This window comes from Aedes aegypti, chromosome 1, assembly GCF_002204515.2.
Source record: "Aedes aegypti strain LVP_AGWG chromosome 1, AaegL5.0 Primary Assembly, whole genome shotgun sequence".
NCBI classification, from domain to species: Eukaryota; Metazoa; Arthropoda; class Insecta; order Diptera; family Culicidae; genus Aedes; species Aedes aegypti.
Window position 1 is genome coordinate 65,364,874 of NC_035107.1, and position 20,380 is coordinate 65,385,253.

The 20,380-nt window shown below is 39.0% G+C and overlaps 1 protein-coding gene across 1 annotated transcript in view; it reads right to left on the bottom strand.

The window, feature by feature from the left end:
* LOC5571233 (sushi, von Willebrand factor type A, EGF and pentraxin domain-containing protein 1) overlaps window positions 1–20,380 on the bottom strand; it is a 244,514-nt gene that overhangs the window by 29,292 nt on the left and 194,842 nt on the right. The window contains exons 2-5 of the mRNA XM_021838456.1: window positions 13,045–13,221; window positions 1,404–1,973; window positions 1,182–1,334; window positions 320–646 (exon numbers count right to left, since the gene is read on the bottom strand). Coding sequence (XP_021694148.1) covers window positions 320–646; window positions 1,182–1,334; window positions 1,404–1,973; window positions 13,045–13,221 — 1,227 coding nt within the window. The remainder of the gene's footprint in view (window positions 1–319; window positions 647–1,181; window positions 1,335–1,403; window positions 1,974–13,044; window positions 13,222–20,380) is intronic.

Genomic DNA, 20,380 nt, shown 5'->3' on the forward strand with positions numbered 1-20,380 from the left:
TTTTAAGTAGCTTAGATAGAATCCTTTCAGTGAAAGTTATAGCAGAAGCGTTCAGTAGAAGCTTGGTAGGCAAGCTTATAGCAGAAGTTTTCAGTAGAAGTTTTATTGAAAGTTTCTAGAAGAAGCTTCCTTGGTAAGCATCAGCCAGATTTTTTCAAGGCTTCCAGTAGAAGGTTTGTTGGAAAGATGTTAGCAAAAGTTTTTAACACAAGCTTTGTTGGAAAGACTCCATCAGAAGGGAACCTTTCAGCAGAAGCTTGAAAGTTGAAAAGATTCTTGCAGAAGATTTGTTGAACGCCTAAAAGTAAATGATACTCACACTTGCAGGTCGGTGGCCGTCCGCTCCATACCCCGGACTCCTGGCAGAGCCGCTTGGCGTCCCCGATCAGCGAGTGCCCCACCGGACACCGATAGCTGATGGTCGATCCGATGGTGAAGTTCTTCCCCACGATGGTCGTATTGACCAGCGCTTCCGGCGATCCACAGCTCAGCGGCCGATGCTGGCAGATGAAGTTCAGATAGTCCAGATTGCAGCCGACATCGTTCCACAGCCAGCTGCGGCCTCCATCCAGCACGACACAGTTCTGCTCGCCGTTGTAGTTGTTCGGTTGATCTTTGCCCCAGGTCGGCTTCAGCACCGTATCTCCTGCAATCAGCAATAGATAGAGAGAGCTTTAGGTTTTTAGACGGATGAAGATGATTAGATAAGCGCGCCCTCCTTCGAATGGTGCCAGTCGTCGGCAAATTCACAACCATTTAGAATGCAATATATGGAAATACAATTGCCCGCCCAGTGGAATTGTTTCCCATTGGCGGCTACTTATGATATGTGGATGCATCTGTGGAGGCGGCATCTGTATCCGCACATCTCACAACAAGCTAGGGTGGGAAAAGTTCCCACCATTGTGTTTGGCCGACCGACCGCCCTCGAAAGCGAAAACAGAGATGAGCCCGAAAAATATGGCTCATAATTGTGAGGCCTCTCTACGCGGTGGCATTCATGCGTGGATGCATCATCTCATCATTCACTGCATTTGAACGAAGATGCATTCATAAGCGCATTGCTGCATATATCGCAAATTGTTTGCAAATTGATTTCCCACATTCGAGAGGGGAGCCGCTTGTCCAACCTCCCCCCTAACGGTACGTCGACTTTGAAGGCGTTGCACGACACGACTTACCGTTCACCCATTTCCAGGTGCGAGACGTAATCCCGGGCTCTTTCTGCGCTCCGATCCACACCAGCTGCGTCCTCAGATCCGCCTTGCGTCGCTCCAGCTCGGAAATGATGTAATCCGTGGTGGCTCCGCGTATGTCGTGGATTAGGTCACCTCCTGGAAAAATTGAAGAAGAATTTGTTAGGTCCTAAGTGTTTGCCAAAAGATGGCACCACTGGCACTTACCGTGCTTCCGACACACTTGCCGCGCCTTGTCGAAGCTCTCTCCCCTGGTTATGTGAAATTCGTAGCACGTCTTGGCGAACGTCGTCAGGATCGTATCGGCGTTCAAATTCGGCGCCGCACATCTATCCGGCGAAAACTCATCGTTCGAGAATACTTCCACCTCGCAAAGACTCAGACTACTCTCGACTCCGACCAGTTGAACCGTAACGTACTGACCGATCAACGGTCTGGCACAGGTGAAGCTCTTGGTCGTCCCTTCGTCCATCGTCCCCGGATACCAGGCGCACAGTGGATTCCTCTGCAGATCCGAACTGCTGTTTCCCACTCGAATCTCCAGATCCTGCAGCGGTTGATGACCGCAGCAGCCCCTAGTGGTGATCCTCACAACCCGAACCGCTTCCGGCGTTAGCAAATCCACCCTCCACCAGGGCGAGGCCTCCTTCTGAGTTTCGGAACACTCTTGCCCATCCGGGTTCTGATTGCCCGGCTTGCCATCGTTGGCAAATCCCGCCGGGCCGGAACGCGTTGCGGACGATTGATTCACTGGCTTTCGGTACGCCACGTTGGTTCCTGCAAACAGAGAGAGAGAAAAAAACAACACCACAATTAGCCAATTGATTAGATTTGCTGCGGCAGCCAGCGCGCGTAATTTGCGCCGCGCCAAGTTTTGTACCAATTATTACGTTAAGGCCCGGTCTCTGAACAGCAGCGATCAGGCGCGATCGCGCGCACTGGAGAGAGAAAGAGCTAACGTAACGCAAATTGCTTAATAACCGGAGCCCAAAAAAAAAAACACAACCCAGCGCAATCCATTACTATTAAGGGTTTCGTTGTTTCGGGGAAATCCTCGATCGAGGGCTGCAGATCGCACACGCGAGTCACGCCAAGAACTTACACCGACTTCATCTGGTTGAGAACAATGTGCATAACCATCAGAATTACTGTGCGGAAGAAACGCGCGAGATTTAAAATTCAGTTGGTGACCCCAATCGTCGTGGCTTGGAGTAATAATCGTGCACCAATGAATGGTTTGCTTTCTGCGGCTTTGGTTGCGATCTTGTGCTCTTTAGGAGGAAATTCGCGGATGAAAGAAGAAGCAGTTGATTGAAAACAATGGAATCGTTCAATCTCCGATTTAGGGTCGTCGTGGTGGCGAAATTTTAATTTCGTGATCGTTCACTTTTTGCGTCGCCAATTAGTTGGGTGTGCAGAACTGGGAGGAGAAGGGGTGCTGTTGATGGGGTGTTTTCATGAGCAAGAAAACCGATTAGGGGTTCCTGGGGTAATATGCACCACTTAAGGAAAATGTGCCGAAATGAACACTAAACAACATGTATGTAGTGTTTTAATGCACGAATCTAGTTGATTTGAGTTCACCCTACATGGTGTTGAGTGAATTTTCATCATAACTACATTAGATTATTGGAAAAATTAACTTTTTTCAAACACTATTTTTGCGTGAATTAAGATTGATGCGGGGCACGATGCACCGCTTTTTGGGGCAGTACGCACCACAACATTGAGGCAAGACGCACCTAAACAAAGGGGCATGATGCACCACAACAATGAGGCAAGATGCACCATCGTGTTTTAAACGTAATTTTATTTATCGTAAAAACACGAATTTTGGATGATTTTCGTCTACAAGATGATACATTTGTGCATAAATACATTAGTAAAGACTTCAAATGATCTAACTTTTATGATTGTAGTTTGTTTTGGAATGGATCGTTCTGCCCCGACAAATGGAGTGCATGTTGCCCCAATCGGGCGCTCAACAGAAAATGCAATGGAAAGTAGAAATCGTTGTGTTATTTCGCCAAATCATGTCATCAACAACTTACCCAGTCTCTAATCATCTATTTTATTGTGAAAGGTTGTACAAATTCTCAATGCATCGCGTTCAAAACAACAAGTGAAATGATCGGGAAAGTTACATCAGAATCGTGCTTTTCCAATTTATTGTTCTATCTCCCTGTTGAGTTTTTCAAAATGTATCAAATTCTCAGGGTGTCAACAATTTGCAACGTTTCATCAATCCGCATAGTATTTTTCCTTTAAAACTCGTTTATTTCTGAAAAATTGACAAGGTGCGTTTTGCCCCGGCAGTGCATATTACCCCAGGAGCCCCTACTCGGTTGAAATTTCATCAATAATCGCTATTTTTGTCTCTTATGAGTTTTACTAAAACACTATTTCTAAGTAGATGAAAAACAGAATTTAGTACTATACCATTTAATTCCACTAGAGTTTGTATCCTTTGACAGATACGCGTATTTCGACCTCAACTGTAAGGCCGTATTCAGTGCCGTGTACTAGACTAGTCTAGTACACGACACTGAAGACGGCCTTACAGTTGAGGTCGAAATACGCGTATCTGTCAAAGGATACAAACTCTAGTGGAATTAAATGGTATAGTACTAAATTCGGTTTTTCATCTACTTATAGGTATTCTACTAAACAGTTCGAAGATTTATTATTACTATTTCTAAATTAAAGTGGAATCAGATTGACAAAATACAACTTATCAGATTTACATATAAACTTATTCTCGTGACAACTGTGGAGATGCAGAGGTGACCTCGGTCTCTAATAACAATTGTTGTTTTCCTTTTTCTCTATCCGATAACTGTTAGGACGTTGCCGACATCGACATAATGTCGGCCACTTTGGCTTTCAAATTTTGAGCTCTCGATTAAACTAATCACTGAAATTCTGTGCAATTTCGATTGTTCTGGCCAATCACAGAGGATCATTGATGGTCACTCATTTGGCACTCACCTATAGTCCTTTTCATGTGACAGGTCCGTCTTGGGAAGGTAAGTGGGATAAAATTTCTATGTTTCTTTAAATATAAAAAACGTTTTTATTCCAGATGCCATCATTTTGTGCCGATTTCGGGTATATGGCTGTGAACACCAAACACCGCACTGTTGTGTTTCGTTAGTTTTACTTACTACTCTGAAAGATTCCGTACACGGATATTTGATATCCGGTGGAAATAGGGTAAATTATGGCTTCGGCACCCTAAGGGCATATTTGGCAGCGCTCACTTATCGTCCTTGTCAAAATTTATCCACGGAACAAGAGTTACCTTCAAAGTACTCAATATATTTCTTGAACTATAATCTTCCATGTAAACCTCATCTTTCACAAACATATTATATAACATGGGTTTTATCACTGAATGAAATAAATGCTTACGAAATTATTGTCATTTGTGAGCTGCCGAATAAAACAGTACAAGAACAGCTTAAGAAAAACTCACCACTTTGAAATGTGCAATTCTCCGCTACAATATCAATTTGTCACAAAAGCTACGCACCGATCACTCATGCACTATTGAACTTTTGATTTGTCTATAAAGCACTCGAAAATACTGAATATTTATGCTTCAAATCACAAATGTGTGTTTTTTATTCACAATTTAAATTCATTGAACAAATCGAACACAACTAATTAATTCATTGGAATTAGGCAACAAAACATGCATTGGTAATAATTAAGCCTTCCAATACATTCCTTATCTGAAGATTGTAGCGCATAAACTTCAATATACTGAGAAACATATAAAATATACGTCTTTCAATAGGTTAACTATTTTGGCAACACTCCTGTTGTTCTACAGGCAATCAGAGGATGGTGTATTTGTGTCAACTCATAAGTGAATTGATTTGCAATGGGCCAATTCTGATTTTTTCATGCACTGAGAATAATATGAACCTAAAATAAATGTAAAAAAAAGCTTGTAGAATTTTCAATTTTGCGTTACCTTTAAGCGATTTTTTGCGCATAGACACTTGGGTGCGGTTTTTTTTTTCAAAAGTTCTCAAAACCAAAAAATCGTGTGCTTTTATCAAATCATATTAGAAGATGTTCGTTGGGAAGGACGTTTTTTAGTGGACTTAGATAGTTTCCTTATGTTCGGTTTCCATTATCGGCAATCAGGCATATGACAAAAATACTTTTAAACACCACATGCACAAAAACAGTTTATTAATGTTCTTAGGCACTATATTTTAACTTATTATGAATTGATTCTTAAGAATTCGTTACAGTGGTACAACTTAAATTTAACATTGTTGGACAGAAAGGTACGGATGCGTATTGCTGATATGGTGAGATAATTGACACTGATCTGCTATAGAATTGATTAGACGCGTGTCGTCAACAATTACAATACCTAGGCATCGTCTGTATCGTTTCTGGATGCTGCGTGCACAAATCTTGCTTCACACAGCTACAATGGTCGAACCAGCAAACAGCAGTCTTCCATGTGTGGATCATCCGTTCTTAGTTGATGGAGACGTAAATGTAGCGACAAAATGTGGGTTGTGGTTTTTAACGATAAACTGCAGAAATTGTAATCCAACAGAAGAGTAACCTCAAAGTTTGAGCCAAAAATATTAAGATTTAGCCTTCAGTGAAGCCACCATAACTTCGGTTATTTCTAACCAATTCTGAAACTTTTAGCATCATTATATTCAAAATTAAATATATGAAAACTTTGTAGAACATCAGATTTGTCTTAAATCGAAACAATTTTTGTTAAAAGTAGTTTTCTAGAATTTTTTCTTAATTTCACTGAAAAATTCATATTCGTTTGACCACAACTTCATAAATACTCAACCGATTTTAAATATGTGTCGAAGCTTATTATAACGAAATCGTAAGGAACCGTCGTAATAGAGAAATGTCGTTGTAGAGAATAGTGATAACATTAAAATCTTTTTCAAGGGACCGAACAATGTCGCTATAGAGAGCTTTTGTCGCTATAAAAGTGGTCTTTTCGCAAATCTTCACATCAATTTGTCCATCTAATCCAATTGCAAATTATATGTAATGTTTAGCTTTTCGGTAGTTGTTAAACTTCCACTCGGCTGGTTGGCCGTAAACCACGATTCATAATTAAAAACAAGCATACATATCTGTTCAGTATTCTTGGAGAAATCTGAAAAATACGATATGAGGTTTTTAGAGTTTTCAAAATCAGCGTGGTTTCTGGTACGAAACACAAATGCTCATTACTCAAAGACGGCTGCACCAAATTGCTTCATTTTTTTACAACATACTTGCGTTAATGTATCGTTTCATGGAAAGAATATCCGAATACTATAAATATTCTGTAGCCTAAGATATTTACGTGGGTTATGACTACGCGTTGGTCCCCCAAGGAATTTTGGAATATCTCCAGATCCAGATGACCAATTATCAATATCGCCATATATTCTTAAACTAGAAGAATTTCTAGAGGGCTTGTGGAAAAATGGTTCAAAAATAACGAGAAATAAAAAAGTTGGCACAATTTGAATATTTTTTTAGCGGAGTAAAATGAAACTGGTTAAGTTAATACCGTGTAACGTCAGCAAATCATAAATACTTTCGATCAACTCAATGGAATCTGTGAGATAATTCTAGAATGTTCTAAAAAAAATACCAATTTGTTTTGTCAACCGCATAACAGTCACATTGAGATTATACATGATTCTCATAATTTAGTAGTTATGGAATTTCTCTCAGATTTATTTTATGTCCATTCATCCAATATGCGATATTAGCTGTACAAATTTTCAGCATCAGATAAGCACTTATGAGTGCTTGGTAATTTTTAGAAATTTTGGTTCCTTCCCATACTGCCGTAAAAGGCACACTTGGTATTCCATTTACTCAATGCCTACTTTTGTCGAATGTTTCAAATAAGCAGTTATGGGCAGTATACCAATTATTCAGATAAAAGTTAATCTAAAAGAAAATGTGGGTAATTTTTTAGCGATCTGACCCAGTGACCCACCGAAATGACTCTGAAAAACTAGTCATACGATTACTTCTAGCTGAAACAAATAAAATCTGTCAAGAATAGCTGAAATTCGATTTTTTTTTCATTTTCTTGGCGGATACGGGTTAAAACGGCTTGAAATGGCTTAAAATCGTTTGAAATGGCTTAAAATGGCTATTAATAGTTCTAAATTGCATGAAACGGCTTAAACCGGTTTTGAATATCTAAAACGCTTCAAAATGACTTGAGCAGTGAGCAAAGCAGGTAATCCATTGATGATTCGACTTCTCGATTTATGAGATGTCCGGGATTTGAATCAAAGTGTCCGGAATTCAAGACAAAATTAAGGAAACGTCCGGAGTTAGAATCGTGGAAAGTCCACACATCTCTATTTATTTAAAATTACACTCCAACCTCTTTTTACGACCGTTTTTTTTACCGACGGTTCTTTTTCCGATCACTTTTTTACGACCGAAATTCAGATTAACGACCGTTTTTATAAATGACCATTATCTTAAAAAGTATTCAAAATAGAGGATCATGATGTTCAGCAAAATTGTTCAGTAGTTCAAGGGCTAACATATGGTGGTCATTCAATTGCGGAATTCTGCCACTAGGCGGCGCTAGTGAGCATACAACTTTTGTTTTGCGGATAGCTCAGGATCCTGACCACTTAGAAAGATGGCGCCTTCGGCAAAGTTATTCAGTAGCTCAAGGACTATCAATATTTATTTTAGCCAAGAGATTCGAGATTTGGCCACCAGGCGGCGCTAGTAAGCATAGATTTTTTGTTTTCCGGATAGCTTATTTGGATAGCTTTGGATAGATTTTTTGTTTTCCGGATAGAATCTTGACTACAAAGACATGTTGTCTTGAGCAAAGTTGAGCTACTCAACAAGTTTACCGAAGACTCCATCTCTTTTAGTGGTCAGGATCCTGAGATATCGACAAAAAAAAAGGTTTCATGCTCACTAGCGCCACCTGGTGGCAAAATTTTGAGTCTCATAGCTCTTATAATGATAGTCCTTGAGCTACTGAACAACTTTGCCGAAGGCGCCATCTCTCTAAGTGGTTAGGATCCTGAGCTACCCGGAAAACAAAAATTCTATGCTCACTAGCGCCGTCTGATGGCAAAATCTCGAATCTCTTGGTAAGAATAATGATAGTCCTTGAGCTACTGAACAACTTTGCCGAAGACGCCATCTTTCTAAGTGGCCAGGATCCTGAGCTATCCGCAAAACAAAAATTCTATGCTCACTAGCGCCGCCTGGTGGCAAAATTTCGAATCTCATAATTTTTATTATGATAGCGCTTGAGCTACTAAACAACTTTGCCGAAGGCGTCATCTCTCTATGTGGTCAGGATTCAGAGCTATCCGCTAAACAAAAGTTTCATGCTCACTAGCGCCGCCTGGTGGCAAAATTTTGAACCTCATAGCTTTTATGATAGTCCTTGAGCTACTGAACAACTTAGTCGAAGACGCCATCTTTCTAAGTGGTCAGGATCCTGAGCTATCCGGAAAATGATGGTTTTGATCTTTACTTTATTCTTCTTAAACAGTCTTGCCAGCCACATGAACATTTGTGATTCGGCCGACTGTATGGCACGCAACACTTCCTTCAACTTTGGTGAATATTCGGTATCGTTATCTTCAAATTTTTTTGGTATTTGCATATCACACCCCCATAAAATTGGCTCTTTCGATAACAATCGATCAGTGTTGCCATCTATTACTAAAATATGAAAACTTGAACTGCCATTTTGGAAATTTCTCAACCCATGCTTAAACTTTGCCGAATATGTCGAATCAGTATTTCCGCATCTAGACGTTGCATTTTTCAAAAACATAATTATAACCCTGATTTTTTTTACGACCGATTTTTTTACGACCCCTCGATAACGGTCGTAAAAAGAGGTTGTGGTGTATTCACTTTGCGGATACAAAATCTTCATCCACTATTCGGAAGCTGAGTGGTTTCAAGGCTCGATAACGCGGAGGAATCATACAAACTGATTTACTTTATATGCTTTTTACTGAGTTTTGCTTCACTGGGGCCTCAAGTGTCCGTAATATGAATCAGAACGGTACTTTACAATGGTCTAAAATCGCATTATTATTTTTTAAATTAAATTTAAGACAGCTAAAAACGGCTTAACGGATTGAATGGAGAAATGGCTAGAAATAGTTGAAAATGGCTTGAAACGGCTCGAAACGGCTTGAAATGCCTTAAAATGGACTAAAATGGCTTCAAACGGCTAAAAACGTCTTAAAATTCGAATGGCTTGACGCTTCTAATGGCCTAAAATGGCTTAAAACGGTCAAAGATGGCTTCAAACGGCTTAAACTGCCTAAAAACGTCTTAAAATGGCTTAAAAGAACTTCAAAAGGTTCAAAACGGCTTAAAATGGCTAAAAACAGCTTATGACAGCTACATGAAAAAACAAATCTGTAGTAAAAACTACTATTTTAGCTAACTACATCCATTCTTGAAACTACCATGGCATTACAGAACAAATTGCTATGTTTGTAGTACCACCCACGACATTTCTGATATATTTGACAGAAAACATTTTCATCAATTTTATTTCAATTCTAAAATAGTAGTTCCTACTGCACATTTTTTTTTGCGTGTAGGAATGGCTTAGAAAAGCTTTAAATGACATCAAATGGATTAAAATTGCGTAAAATCGCTCAGAATGGTTTAAAATTGCTTGCCTCAATTACTTTATTTGTGAGACTTTCTGCCCGTGGCTGATTCGTCTCCGGGGGACACAATTGTAGTTGAATGGCTTGAAACAAGTTAAAACGGCTTAAAATGGTCTAAAACGGCTTGATACAGCTTCAAAAGGCTTAAAATGACCTAAAACGGCCTACATGGTTTAAAATGGTTGTAACTGGCTTTGAATTTCTTAAAATGGCTTTATCAGCCTAAAACGGCCTTGAATAGCCCCAAAAAGATCTACACTCAAAACAAAACAAAAGATAGTAACCAAAGCTGCATACAAAATGCCCAAGTTTGGGGAACTGTAGCTCAGCTTCTGGTAGTCCGAATTGACTGAAATTTGGATGACGAACTACAAACAAAAACGGTATGTTGTATTTGATTTGTTTGTTCAGGAAAGCTGTTAACTTTCGGAAGTAATACAAACTTGCAGCACGTTGGTGTGTGGTGTGTTGACTTAAAACGAATTAAAATGACGTAAAATGGCTTGAAATCACTTTTGATGGCTTAAAACTGCATAACATTGTTTGAAATGCTTCGAAGCGTTAAAGGCCGTAGCTTTAAATTGTTTCAAACGACTATCAAGAAACTATTTCATAAGAAGAATACTCAATAAATACATTGAAGGCTTTTGTGAATTGGTGAGCTCGTTTCGTGTTAAAGTTTTAAAACAAAAACTAAAACTTAGTTTTAATCTAGATGAAATTGGATGCTATAATTGCTTATCTTATTGAAAACAAAAAGAAACAAAACAAAAGATTATATTTTCGATAGCAGCATTATAACTGCGTTATTTCATGCCGTTGATTATGATTCACCATTTCATATGTTCAACTTATGTTGTGGTAGGTGTTGATTGAATAAACTCGTTTCACAAAAGATTGCATCGCATGTATGACGACGAACCTGGCAATCATTTCTGTCATCTTCACACCAAACACTAGTGGATATATCGTCACTGGGTATGTACCCACTACTGCATCATTTTTCAAAAGCAATGAATACCGAACTTGGGAAGAAAAAGTGAAACCAACCAACCTCTTCATTGCTTTCCCTTCGCTACTTGCTAGATAGTTAGATATACCACGGCGCAGAGCTGGATGCTACTCGTTTGCAATTTTCTCGCTTTTCAAAAGCCCTGGACACAAATTGAAAACCGATCCGAAACACTTCATCAATTGCCGGCTCATGTCGTCGAGGGTCTTCCATTATTCTCAATCAACACCCACCCACCACCAACACCACCGCGGCGCGATGGACATAATTGGTTTCGGCTCTAAGGCATCTCTCTCCATCGTCGTGATTCCATCCAGGCCGTCAATCTATCGTCGCAGAAGATGGATCGTCAATGGGATCAAATTACTTAGACTATAGAGAGGAAATAACCGTTCGGCCGGGAAAAGGTATTCCGTGCACGGTGTGTCTGAGACCGTTAATAACAAAACAGGACAATTCTGCACCTATCACACTGCGGAACACGTTTCTGTCTTAGGCACCAAAATGCCGCTATCTACTAAATTGATGGTCGCTGAATCCAGTCCGTTTTCAAAAATATAATAGCACGTCTAGTTTTTGGGGTATTGAGTGTTGAAAATGCTTAATTTGAATATTTAAGCCAACTTGCATGCACGTTTGCCAGCTTAGCAATTTATTCGCTTAATTTGCCAAAGAATTCAAACTTCATGTGTATAACAATTATTATCAACAAAGTTCATAATACTTTCGATGCTCTAAAATTATTTTTGGATGGTTTCGAAAAGTGTTTTATTTTGCCATGCAAGAGAAAAGAGGAATTTTGTACGGAAACTGCAAGCATGTTGGAAAAACCTATCTAGTCTAAATTGGATCGTGCAATTTCAACCAAATTATATATGAAATGAAAGTTAAAGTCATATTTTGCATGCTTGGTGGATTAGATCACAATTCTTTTTATAAATTATAGTTTAAATTCCATTTAAACAGTGTTTCATACAACTTTGTCGACCTGAAACTAAATATTGTGACGTGCAGGAACATTTCTGAGAACGGCATCAGATACAGCAACTCCAATTCTAAAGCCTGTCCACGATAAATTTCGGACACGGATGGCGGGTGTACCACAGAAAGTTCGAGAATTTTACAGAAAGAAGGATTAACATCCTTGTCAACTGTTTATTTTGTAGATATAACTCTTTTATTCTGAAATAAACAATTGTTTTTGTTGAATTATGAGTAACTTTTTTTTGCTGCCATTATTTGGGTGTCCGAAATTTAACGTGGACAGGCTTTACTAGAGACACGTAATTTGATCCTTGAGACAAACAAAAACGTCATTTTTGTTACGCTGTGTAAATTAGAGATGGGCAAAACGGCTCATTTTAATGAACGAATCCGATCCGAATCACTCATTTTAATGAACCGGATCTTTTGAACGGTTCACTGGCTCAGCAGCTCGCAAAGGAAGAGCGAATTGAAAAAAAGAGCAGTTCACTCCATGTTACGCGTCATGCTACTCACTCGGCCGATTTCCCTTACTCGGACCAAAATGAAGAAGCAAAATGTACTTCGCCGTTCCAATGGGCATTTTTCTCTCTATCTTTCATCTGCCTGTATGCAAGTGTGTGGGGCAAACTGGTTATTTAGCTATGTATGCTGGGAGTATTGTACCAAACCGTGCTTGCATGTGTGCCGTGGCGCGACTCTCGTCGAAAAAGAGTCACGGATCACTCGTTCTTCTGAGTGAGCCGGATCTTCTGAACGGCTCTGGTTCTTTTTGCCCATCTCTAGTGTAAATGATTCGCAGTCCGGGAATTTCCTTAAGAATGGAAATATCCCTTGAAAATGATCATAAAATTCCAAATAATTACAACTTTTATTTCCCTCGATGCAACATTGTCAAATCCACGAAGAGGATGCTAGGATAGTAAATCCTTCGAATGGTGGCTGCAGAATTGATGATCATTATTCTTCGTTAACAACGGTTTCAGACACACCGTGCGTCCCGTCAACTTTCCTACAATACCCCCGCACTTGGATTGATTACCAACATTCAATGGAATCGTTAGGGCGTGAAAAATCAGCCCTTCCGTGAGTGAAAAACCGCGCGAATAGTGTGAGAAAAGAAGGAAAATCAATCAATAGTAAACCTACTTTGATAACTTACCACAAAACGGCAGCTCCCTGTCCCAGCCCTTGACCGGATCGCATCGGATCGTTTCCTGGCCGAACAGCTCGTAGCCGGAGTCACACTCGTACTTGGCCGACCGGAAGCCAGGACCTCCGCCGTCCGCTGGTTGTGTCTGTACCCGGGCATTCGGGGGTATCGCTGGAGGTCCGCATACTGAAATTAGGAAGAGACGATGCAAAGAAAAGGTAGTTTAGAAATTTGCTAGCATGGAATAAATTAAGTAAATTTTTCTGTTAATGAAGATACCTTCAAAGAACCCACAATAGTCGGACTCCATATAAGTAGGCCTAAACTTTTTTTTTAGAGATGATGATCTTTGATTGAAATTTAACTTAAATTCAAACTTATGACTTTTATGACGTCAAATCAGAGAAATGACAAATGTGATACTAAAATGAAGTACAAAATTCATGTTATAGGAATGCAATATTTTCCTAATATAATGCACTATCTGAAAAACTTTTGGCACGACACTTTTTATTTACTTTAACATGACGATGGAAAACAAATATTTGATTGATGCTTCAGTACTGCTCGGTATTACACTGTAATAATTTAGGTGAATTTTCAACTTCAAAAACGAATCTTGTCACGTTATGTCGCCTAAATTTCGAATAATTAACATACTAGCATCTTTAGACAAACACATTTTTTGGAAATAAAATACATATCTCTTTGATATGTATGGGCGAACACGAAATTATTGTGACATCGAAAATGTCATGCCAATTTTATTATAATGTTTAGAATCAAACCAAAATTTCAGGGTAGTTTTATACATATATTTACTTCAAAAATTAAAAGAAAAGTTAATCGATGGAGCCTTGAGTGTAAAATTGAAGGCATTTTCGCTTGATGCCCTCCATCAAAGTCTTTACAGTGTCATCCGGTACCAGTTTCTCAGTTTTTTTTTCCATTTTCTTAACATGTCCTTCTCGTCTTTGACTGTCTTCTTGTTCTTCCGAAGTTCCCGCTTCATTATTGCCCAGTACTGCTCCACCGGGCGCAGCTCCGGATAGTTTAACGGATTCATGTTATTTGGAATAAAATGGACAGAATTGGCCTCATACCACTCCAGGACACTTTTAGAAAAGTGGCATGGTGCCAAATCTAGCCAAAATAGCGGAGTTTCATCGTGCTGCTGCAAGAACAGCAAAAGGCGCCTCTCGAGACACTCAGATTTGTAGATCTCGCCATTTACTGTGCCCTTTGTCAAAGGCTCATTCCTCAGTCCGCAAGAGCAGATGGCCTGCCAAATGAGATATTTGGAGGCGAACTTCGACATTTTCCTCTTCTTAAATTTGTCGTCCACATCGAAATTGCTCTTGCCGGTGAAAAACTCCAACCCCGGAATTTGCACAAAATCGGCTTTTATATACGTTTCGTCGTCCATCACACAGCAGCCATATTTTGTCAGCATCTTCTCGTAGAGCTTCCGTGCCCGAGTTTTAGCCGTCGATTGTTGCCGCTCATTCTGTAGTTGTATGTATGTAGTCCAGCTCTCTTCTTTGCATTCTGGACGTAGCTCTGCGACATGCCGATCTTTTTAGCCAAATCACGGCTTGAGACATTGGGATTTGTTTTAATCATCCGCTTCACCTTTCCCTCCGTCTTTTTGTTCTCCGGTCCCGGTTTTCTTCCAGCTCCTTTGCCGGGGTCCAACTTCAACCGCTCCTGGAACCGCTTCAACACTCTGGAGACGGTTGAATGGTGAATGTTCAACATTTTTCCCAACTGCCGGTGCAACAGGTCAGGAAATTCCAGGTATTTGAAAAGAATGTGTTCTCTCGACTCGCGTTGGTTCACCTCCATTAACGTTGAATCGAAAAACATGACTTCGAGTTTGACAGCATGTAAACAATACACATCAATGAGAAAGTGTGCAAAATTTGGTTGGTTTTTACCCAATGGTAGAAAAGTTATGCCCTGTTGAATGTGTCGCAATAATTTCGTGTTCGCCCTTTAATTTGTATGGTACCTATTATTCCGAAGACTAACGGATTTCCCAATGGATTCCCAGAGTTAGTTAATTCACCTTTTTTGGCTTATATAAGGCATTCAGGTTCTATATTAGCACGCAGTGCTGATTAAAGTCCTTTTTGATTACTAATTTAGTACAAATTAAAGTGCCAAACGAAATGGAAGTTTTTTTTTAGAGATTCATAAGTGAAGATCCAGAAAATCATCGAAGAACACTTATGGTAATTCCACGGAGGTTCAGAAAATATTCCTGTTTAGATTAATCCATAAAATTCATTTTTTTTACTATAGGGAGCCGGAATGGGGCCCAGATAGCCGTAGCGGTAAACGCGCAGCTATTCAGCATGACCAAGCTGAGGGTCGTGGGTTCGAATTCCACCGGTTGAGGATCTTTTCGGGTTGGAAATTTTCTCGACTTCCCTGGGCATAGAGTATCTTCGTACCTGCCACACGATATACACATGCAAAAATGGTCATTGTCATAGTAAGCTCTCAGTTAATAACTGTGGAAGTGCTCATAAGAACACTAAGCTGAGAAGCAGGCTCTGTCCCAGTGGGGACGTAACGCCAGAAAGAAGAAGAAGAAAGGAGCCGGATCCCATTTTTGGCACTTTTGATTCATTTTGGCACTGCAAGCTACTGAGTTCATGTTTGGCCACCATATGCGTCGTATTGAAGTGTTTCTTATAGCAAAATTTCAGACAACTCGGGCAAGAAAAAACCCCCATGCTTAAGTGAATTAAGGAAGTGCCCAAGCAGCTCTGCATCCTTCTGGGATTTTTCTCAGAAAATCTGGGTTGGAATTCCTTTGGAGGAACCAACAGGAAAAATTCAGAAAATTCTGAAGTCCTCCGATAATTACTCAGTAAATTCTTCCAGCAATTTGTTTAAGTAATTAATCTGGAATTACTCCTAGATTTCCAAAGAAGATTTCAATTGAAATAAGCTGGAAAATTTCCAAGAAATCATCGAAAAATTCGTGCGGAAAATCCTCAAGAAGTTGCTCCTGGAATTTTTCCAAGGAATTCCCATGGTTCTTCTACTGATTATTTCAAGGAACCCTCAAAGACTTTCAGGAATTCCTTCAGAACTTTTATGGGAATTCCTCCAGATACCCTTTTGGTAATTCCTGCTGGATTTCTTCTGAGATCTTCTTCAGGAACTATGCCGAGCATTTTTTTTTGGTAATTACTGGGTAATTTCCCCAGTAAATACTTCGGAAATGTCTTCAGGAATTCATCTAGTAATTTTCTCCACAAAATCCACAAAGCATTCGCACAAGAATTCACCGCGGAAGCTTCTTCAATAGTTCGTCGGAATATTCGTCCAGGAATTTCTCATGGCATCGAGCTAAAAAATCCCAAGCATTCCAACATATTTCTTCATGAAAGTTTCTTGAGAATGGAACTGGAAGAACTTCGTCAGCGTATCCTTAGGAAATTCCTTTTGATCTCCATTCGAATTTCACGCAAGTTTCTTCGGATTTTTGGTATCTCTATCGGAATTTTCTTCGAAATTTTCTTTGGTATTTCCTTCGGAATTTCTTCTGAATTTCCTTTAGAATTTCCATTGAAATTTCCTTAAATTTTTCCTAATTTCGTTCTGATTTTTTTCTCGGAATTTCCTTTGAGTACCATTTTGACTCATATTCCGAACACTTAAGGCCAACATTGACTTCAAATGCATCTGATGGGCATATATTAGCTGACATTTGTGAAAATTTTAATTTCTTCGCATAGTCTAACTGTTAGGTGTTAAGTGTACAGATAAAAATGTTTATTTAAACTTATATAGTATTGTTTATAGGTAAAAGTATGGAACAACATTTTGATTCAAATGCCGAACACTGTGTTCATTCAGTCTCATATTCCGAACACCTTGATTCAAATTCCGAACAGCACGAATATATCGCATTTAAATGAATAATTCCGCAAATAAATTTATCTGAGCTAGTTATACTGGTCTCGAACTAGAGAATCATCACTACTCCCGAGGTATAAAATAGATAGAACGATGATTAAATTGAATTGTAATTGACCGCCATTTCTTGGTAATTTGATGATATATTTCAGCGAAACATTTCAACCTCATCGCCATACAAAAAGCGAGTGTTCGGAATATGAGTCTGTTCGGAATTTGAGACAAAACGGTATTTCTTTTAGCATTTTCTAGGCATTTTCAAGGAACTTCCAAAGAAAATTCCAAGAGAAATTTGGGAAAAAAAATCAAAGGAAATGCCGAAGAAAACTCCAATGGTACTTCCAACGGAAATGCTAAAGGAAATTGCAAAATCTGTTCTAAAGGAAATTCCGATGAAAATGCCGAAGAAAAATCCAAAGCATGTTCCGGAAAAAAATCCAAGCGAAATTCCGAAGAAAATTTCACAGGTAATGCCGAAGAAAATTCCACAGAAAAATAAAAAAAAAATCTACAGAAATTTCCGAATTCCGAAGAAAATCATGGAAGTTCCAAAGGAGTTTCTAATTCCGATGGAAATTACAAAGAAAATTCTGAAGGAAATTCCGATGGCAGTACCCAAGGATTCAGATGGAAATGCCGATGCAAAATCCAGAGGAAATTACGAAAAAATTCGAAAAGAAATTCTGAAGGATATTCCAAAGGAAATTTTAATGCTGAAGGAAAACCCGAAGGAAATTCCAAAGCAAATTGAAAATAAAAAATTCTTAAAGTCATTCCGAAAAAAAATCCAAAGGTAATTTCAATGGAAATTCCTGAGGTATTCCGATGAAATTGACAAAGGAAATTCCAAAAGTAGTTTCAAACAAAATTTTGAAGGAAATTCCAAAGAAGTTTCGAAGGACATTCCATTGGAAACTCCAAAGGAAATTTCGATGGAAATTCAAAAGGAAATTTCAATGTAAATTCTGAAGCAAATCCCAAAGCAAATTCAAAAGGAAGTTCCGAAGAAAATTCCGAAGGCAAAAAATCCGAAAGAAAATCAGAATGAAATTCTAAAATAAATCCCACAGGTAATTCTGAACGAATGTATAAAGGAAACTCCGAAAGAAATTGCACAGGGAACTCCAAAGGAAATCACAATTCCAATGGAACATACTGGAAGAACTTCCCTAAGGAACTTCCTGAAGCAACTTCCCTAGAGGAATTTCCTTTAAGAACTTTTAGAGGAATCTTGTGAATACACTACCGGAAGGAACTGCCGGAGAAACTACCCAGAAGAACTTCGGGAGAAACTTCCTGATGGAACTACCAGTATGAACTTTTCCGATAAACTTCTGGAGTTTGAGGATTTTAGAAAAAAAAGACTTCCTAGAGGAACTTCCGGAGCTGTACAGCCTCTGACTGCAAATCTCCTAAATAAATATATCTATCGATCTATCTACAATCATTGTTCATTTCGGTTCATAAGTCAATGATGCTCAGTATAGTTCTTCTTTTTCCTGCATTCAGTTGTTAGGAATTAACATCTGTATAGAAAACCGTGAAAAGTTATCAATTTTACCCAAAATTACGGTAACTCCAAACTTTTTTTTTCAATGATTACTTCAGGGAGTCCTGTAGGTATTTTTTTAGAGATTCTTTTGGAATTTCTACCAAAGATTTTTCCATATTTTTTTTAAGGAAGTCTTCCATAAGTTTCTGCAGTAAATCTTTCATACACATTCCTAGAATATCTTCCACGATTTTCGTTCCTATAAAATTCAGCTTTCCTGTAGTATATCCATCATGAATTTCTCTTAAGATTTTTTTCCATCAATGACTCTAGAGATTCCTCCAGGAGTTCATGTAGGAAGGAAGGAAGGAAGGAAGGAAGGAAGGAAGGAAGGAAGGAAGGAAGGAAGGAAGGAAGGAAGGAAGGAAGGAAGGAAGGAAGGAAGGAAGGAAGGAAGGAAGGAAGGAAGGAAGGAAGGAAGGAAGGAAGGAAGGAAGGAAGGAAGGAAGGAAGGAAGGAAGGAAGGAAGGAAGGAAGGAAGGAAGGAAGGAAGGAAGGAAGGAAGGAAGGAAGGAAGGAAGGAAGGAAGGAAGGAAGGAAGGAAGGAAGGAAGGAAGAAGGAAGGAAGGAAGGAAGGAAGGAAGGAAGGAAGGAAGGAAGGAAGGAAGGAAGGAAGGATGGAAGGAAGGAAGGAAAGGAAGGAAGGTGCCTTGCGGCTGTTTTCGACTGCTATTTTAGATTCACTATAAAATGTTAATCGTTCTCCATCGTCAAATGTTACGAACATCGATTGCAATTCGTGTACTGATTCAAAAAAAAAATCGACGAAGAGAAATCGATCGGATTTTTCGTTTTTAATCGTTTCACTACTTTAATAGAAATTTAGTCTCAATTTATGCGTACATGGTATAATCAATACTACAAAATGTTTGAAAAATTTCTCAGAACGTTTGTTAAAATCAGCACAGCACCGATGGCAGCCCCGGTAGGTTCGCCCATAATGAAAACTATAAATTACTATAATTAATTATCTTTCTATTTGAAAAGAATTCGTAAATCTTAACAAAAATCACAAGAAAGAACACTGATTAGGTGCGGCCCTATTCTCCATCAATCAATATCCATCCGGCAGAATCAATAAACCACATGTCACGCACATATCAAACTCATATTTCCTGTACGCAATTGAATAAGCACACTCGTAGGAGGAAGGTATCAAATTCAATTGAGTCAAAAACACGGAAAGATTTGCAGGAGCTCCCGACAAATCATATCTTGATGTCTTCGACTCAAAATGCTCCAGCGAGAAGAAACAACAGTTTCAAATCAATCCAACCAACGCCCACACATTTTTCCCTAAGTCCCAAATTCAGCGTTTCAACGCGGAATCGGAATAATAGAGTTCCTTTGTTGTTCGAGGTTGCTTGGACCGATCCAAGTAGGCAGAGGTAAGCTCTGCCTGGGTTTGAAATTTGTGGTGTGTACACAAATCGTGCCAAACAAGATTGGGCCGAAATACAGAAGAGATAGATACCCAACAAGTTGGTTATAACAGAATTGTAACAGAGTTTGGTACTCAGTTTGCACGTTTCTTGTAACAAAATTTGTGACATTTTTGGATAATTAGTGAACAAAATTTGAACATTATAACATAAAATATGAACACCGTGTTATTTTCCATAACCGAATTACAACTAATTTTATTTTGCAATTTCCATTATAACAAATTTTGTTATTATTATGTTTATAATTCGAGCAAGTTTCAAACAGCTTTGGTCAACAATTGATTTTGTTTGATTGCATATGTGTTAATTTTCTCAACTGAGAGTTGTATTTCTAACAAAACTGTTTACGATACCAAATCTTGATATAATTGTGTACTTTGTTATAATCCACTGGTCGGGTAGAAAAGGGTGAATG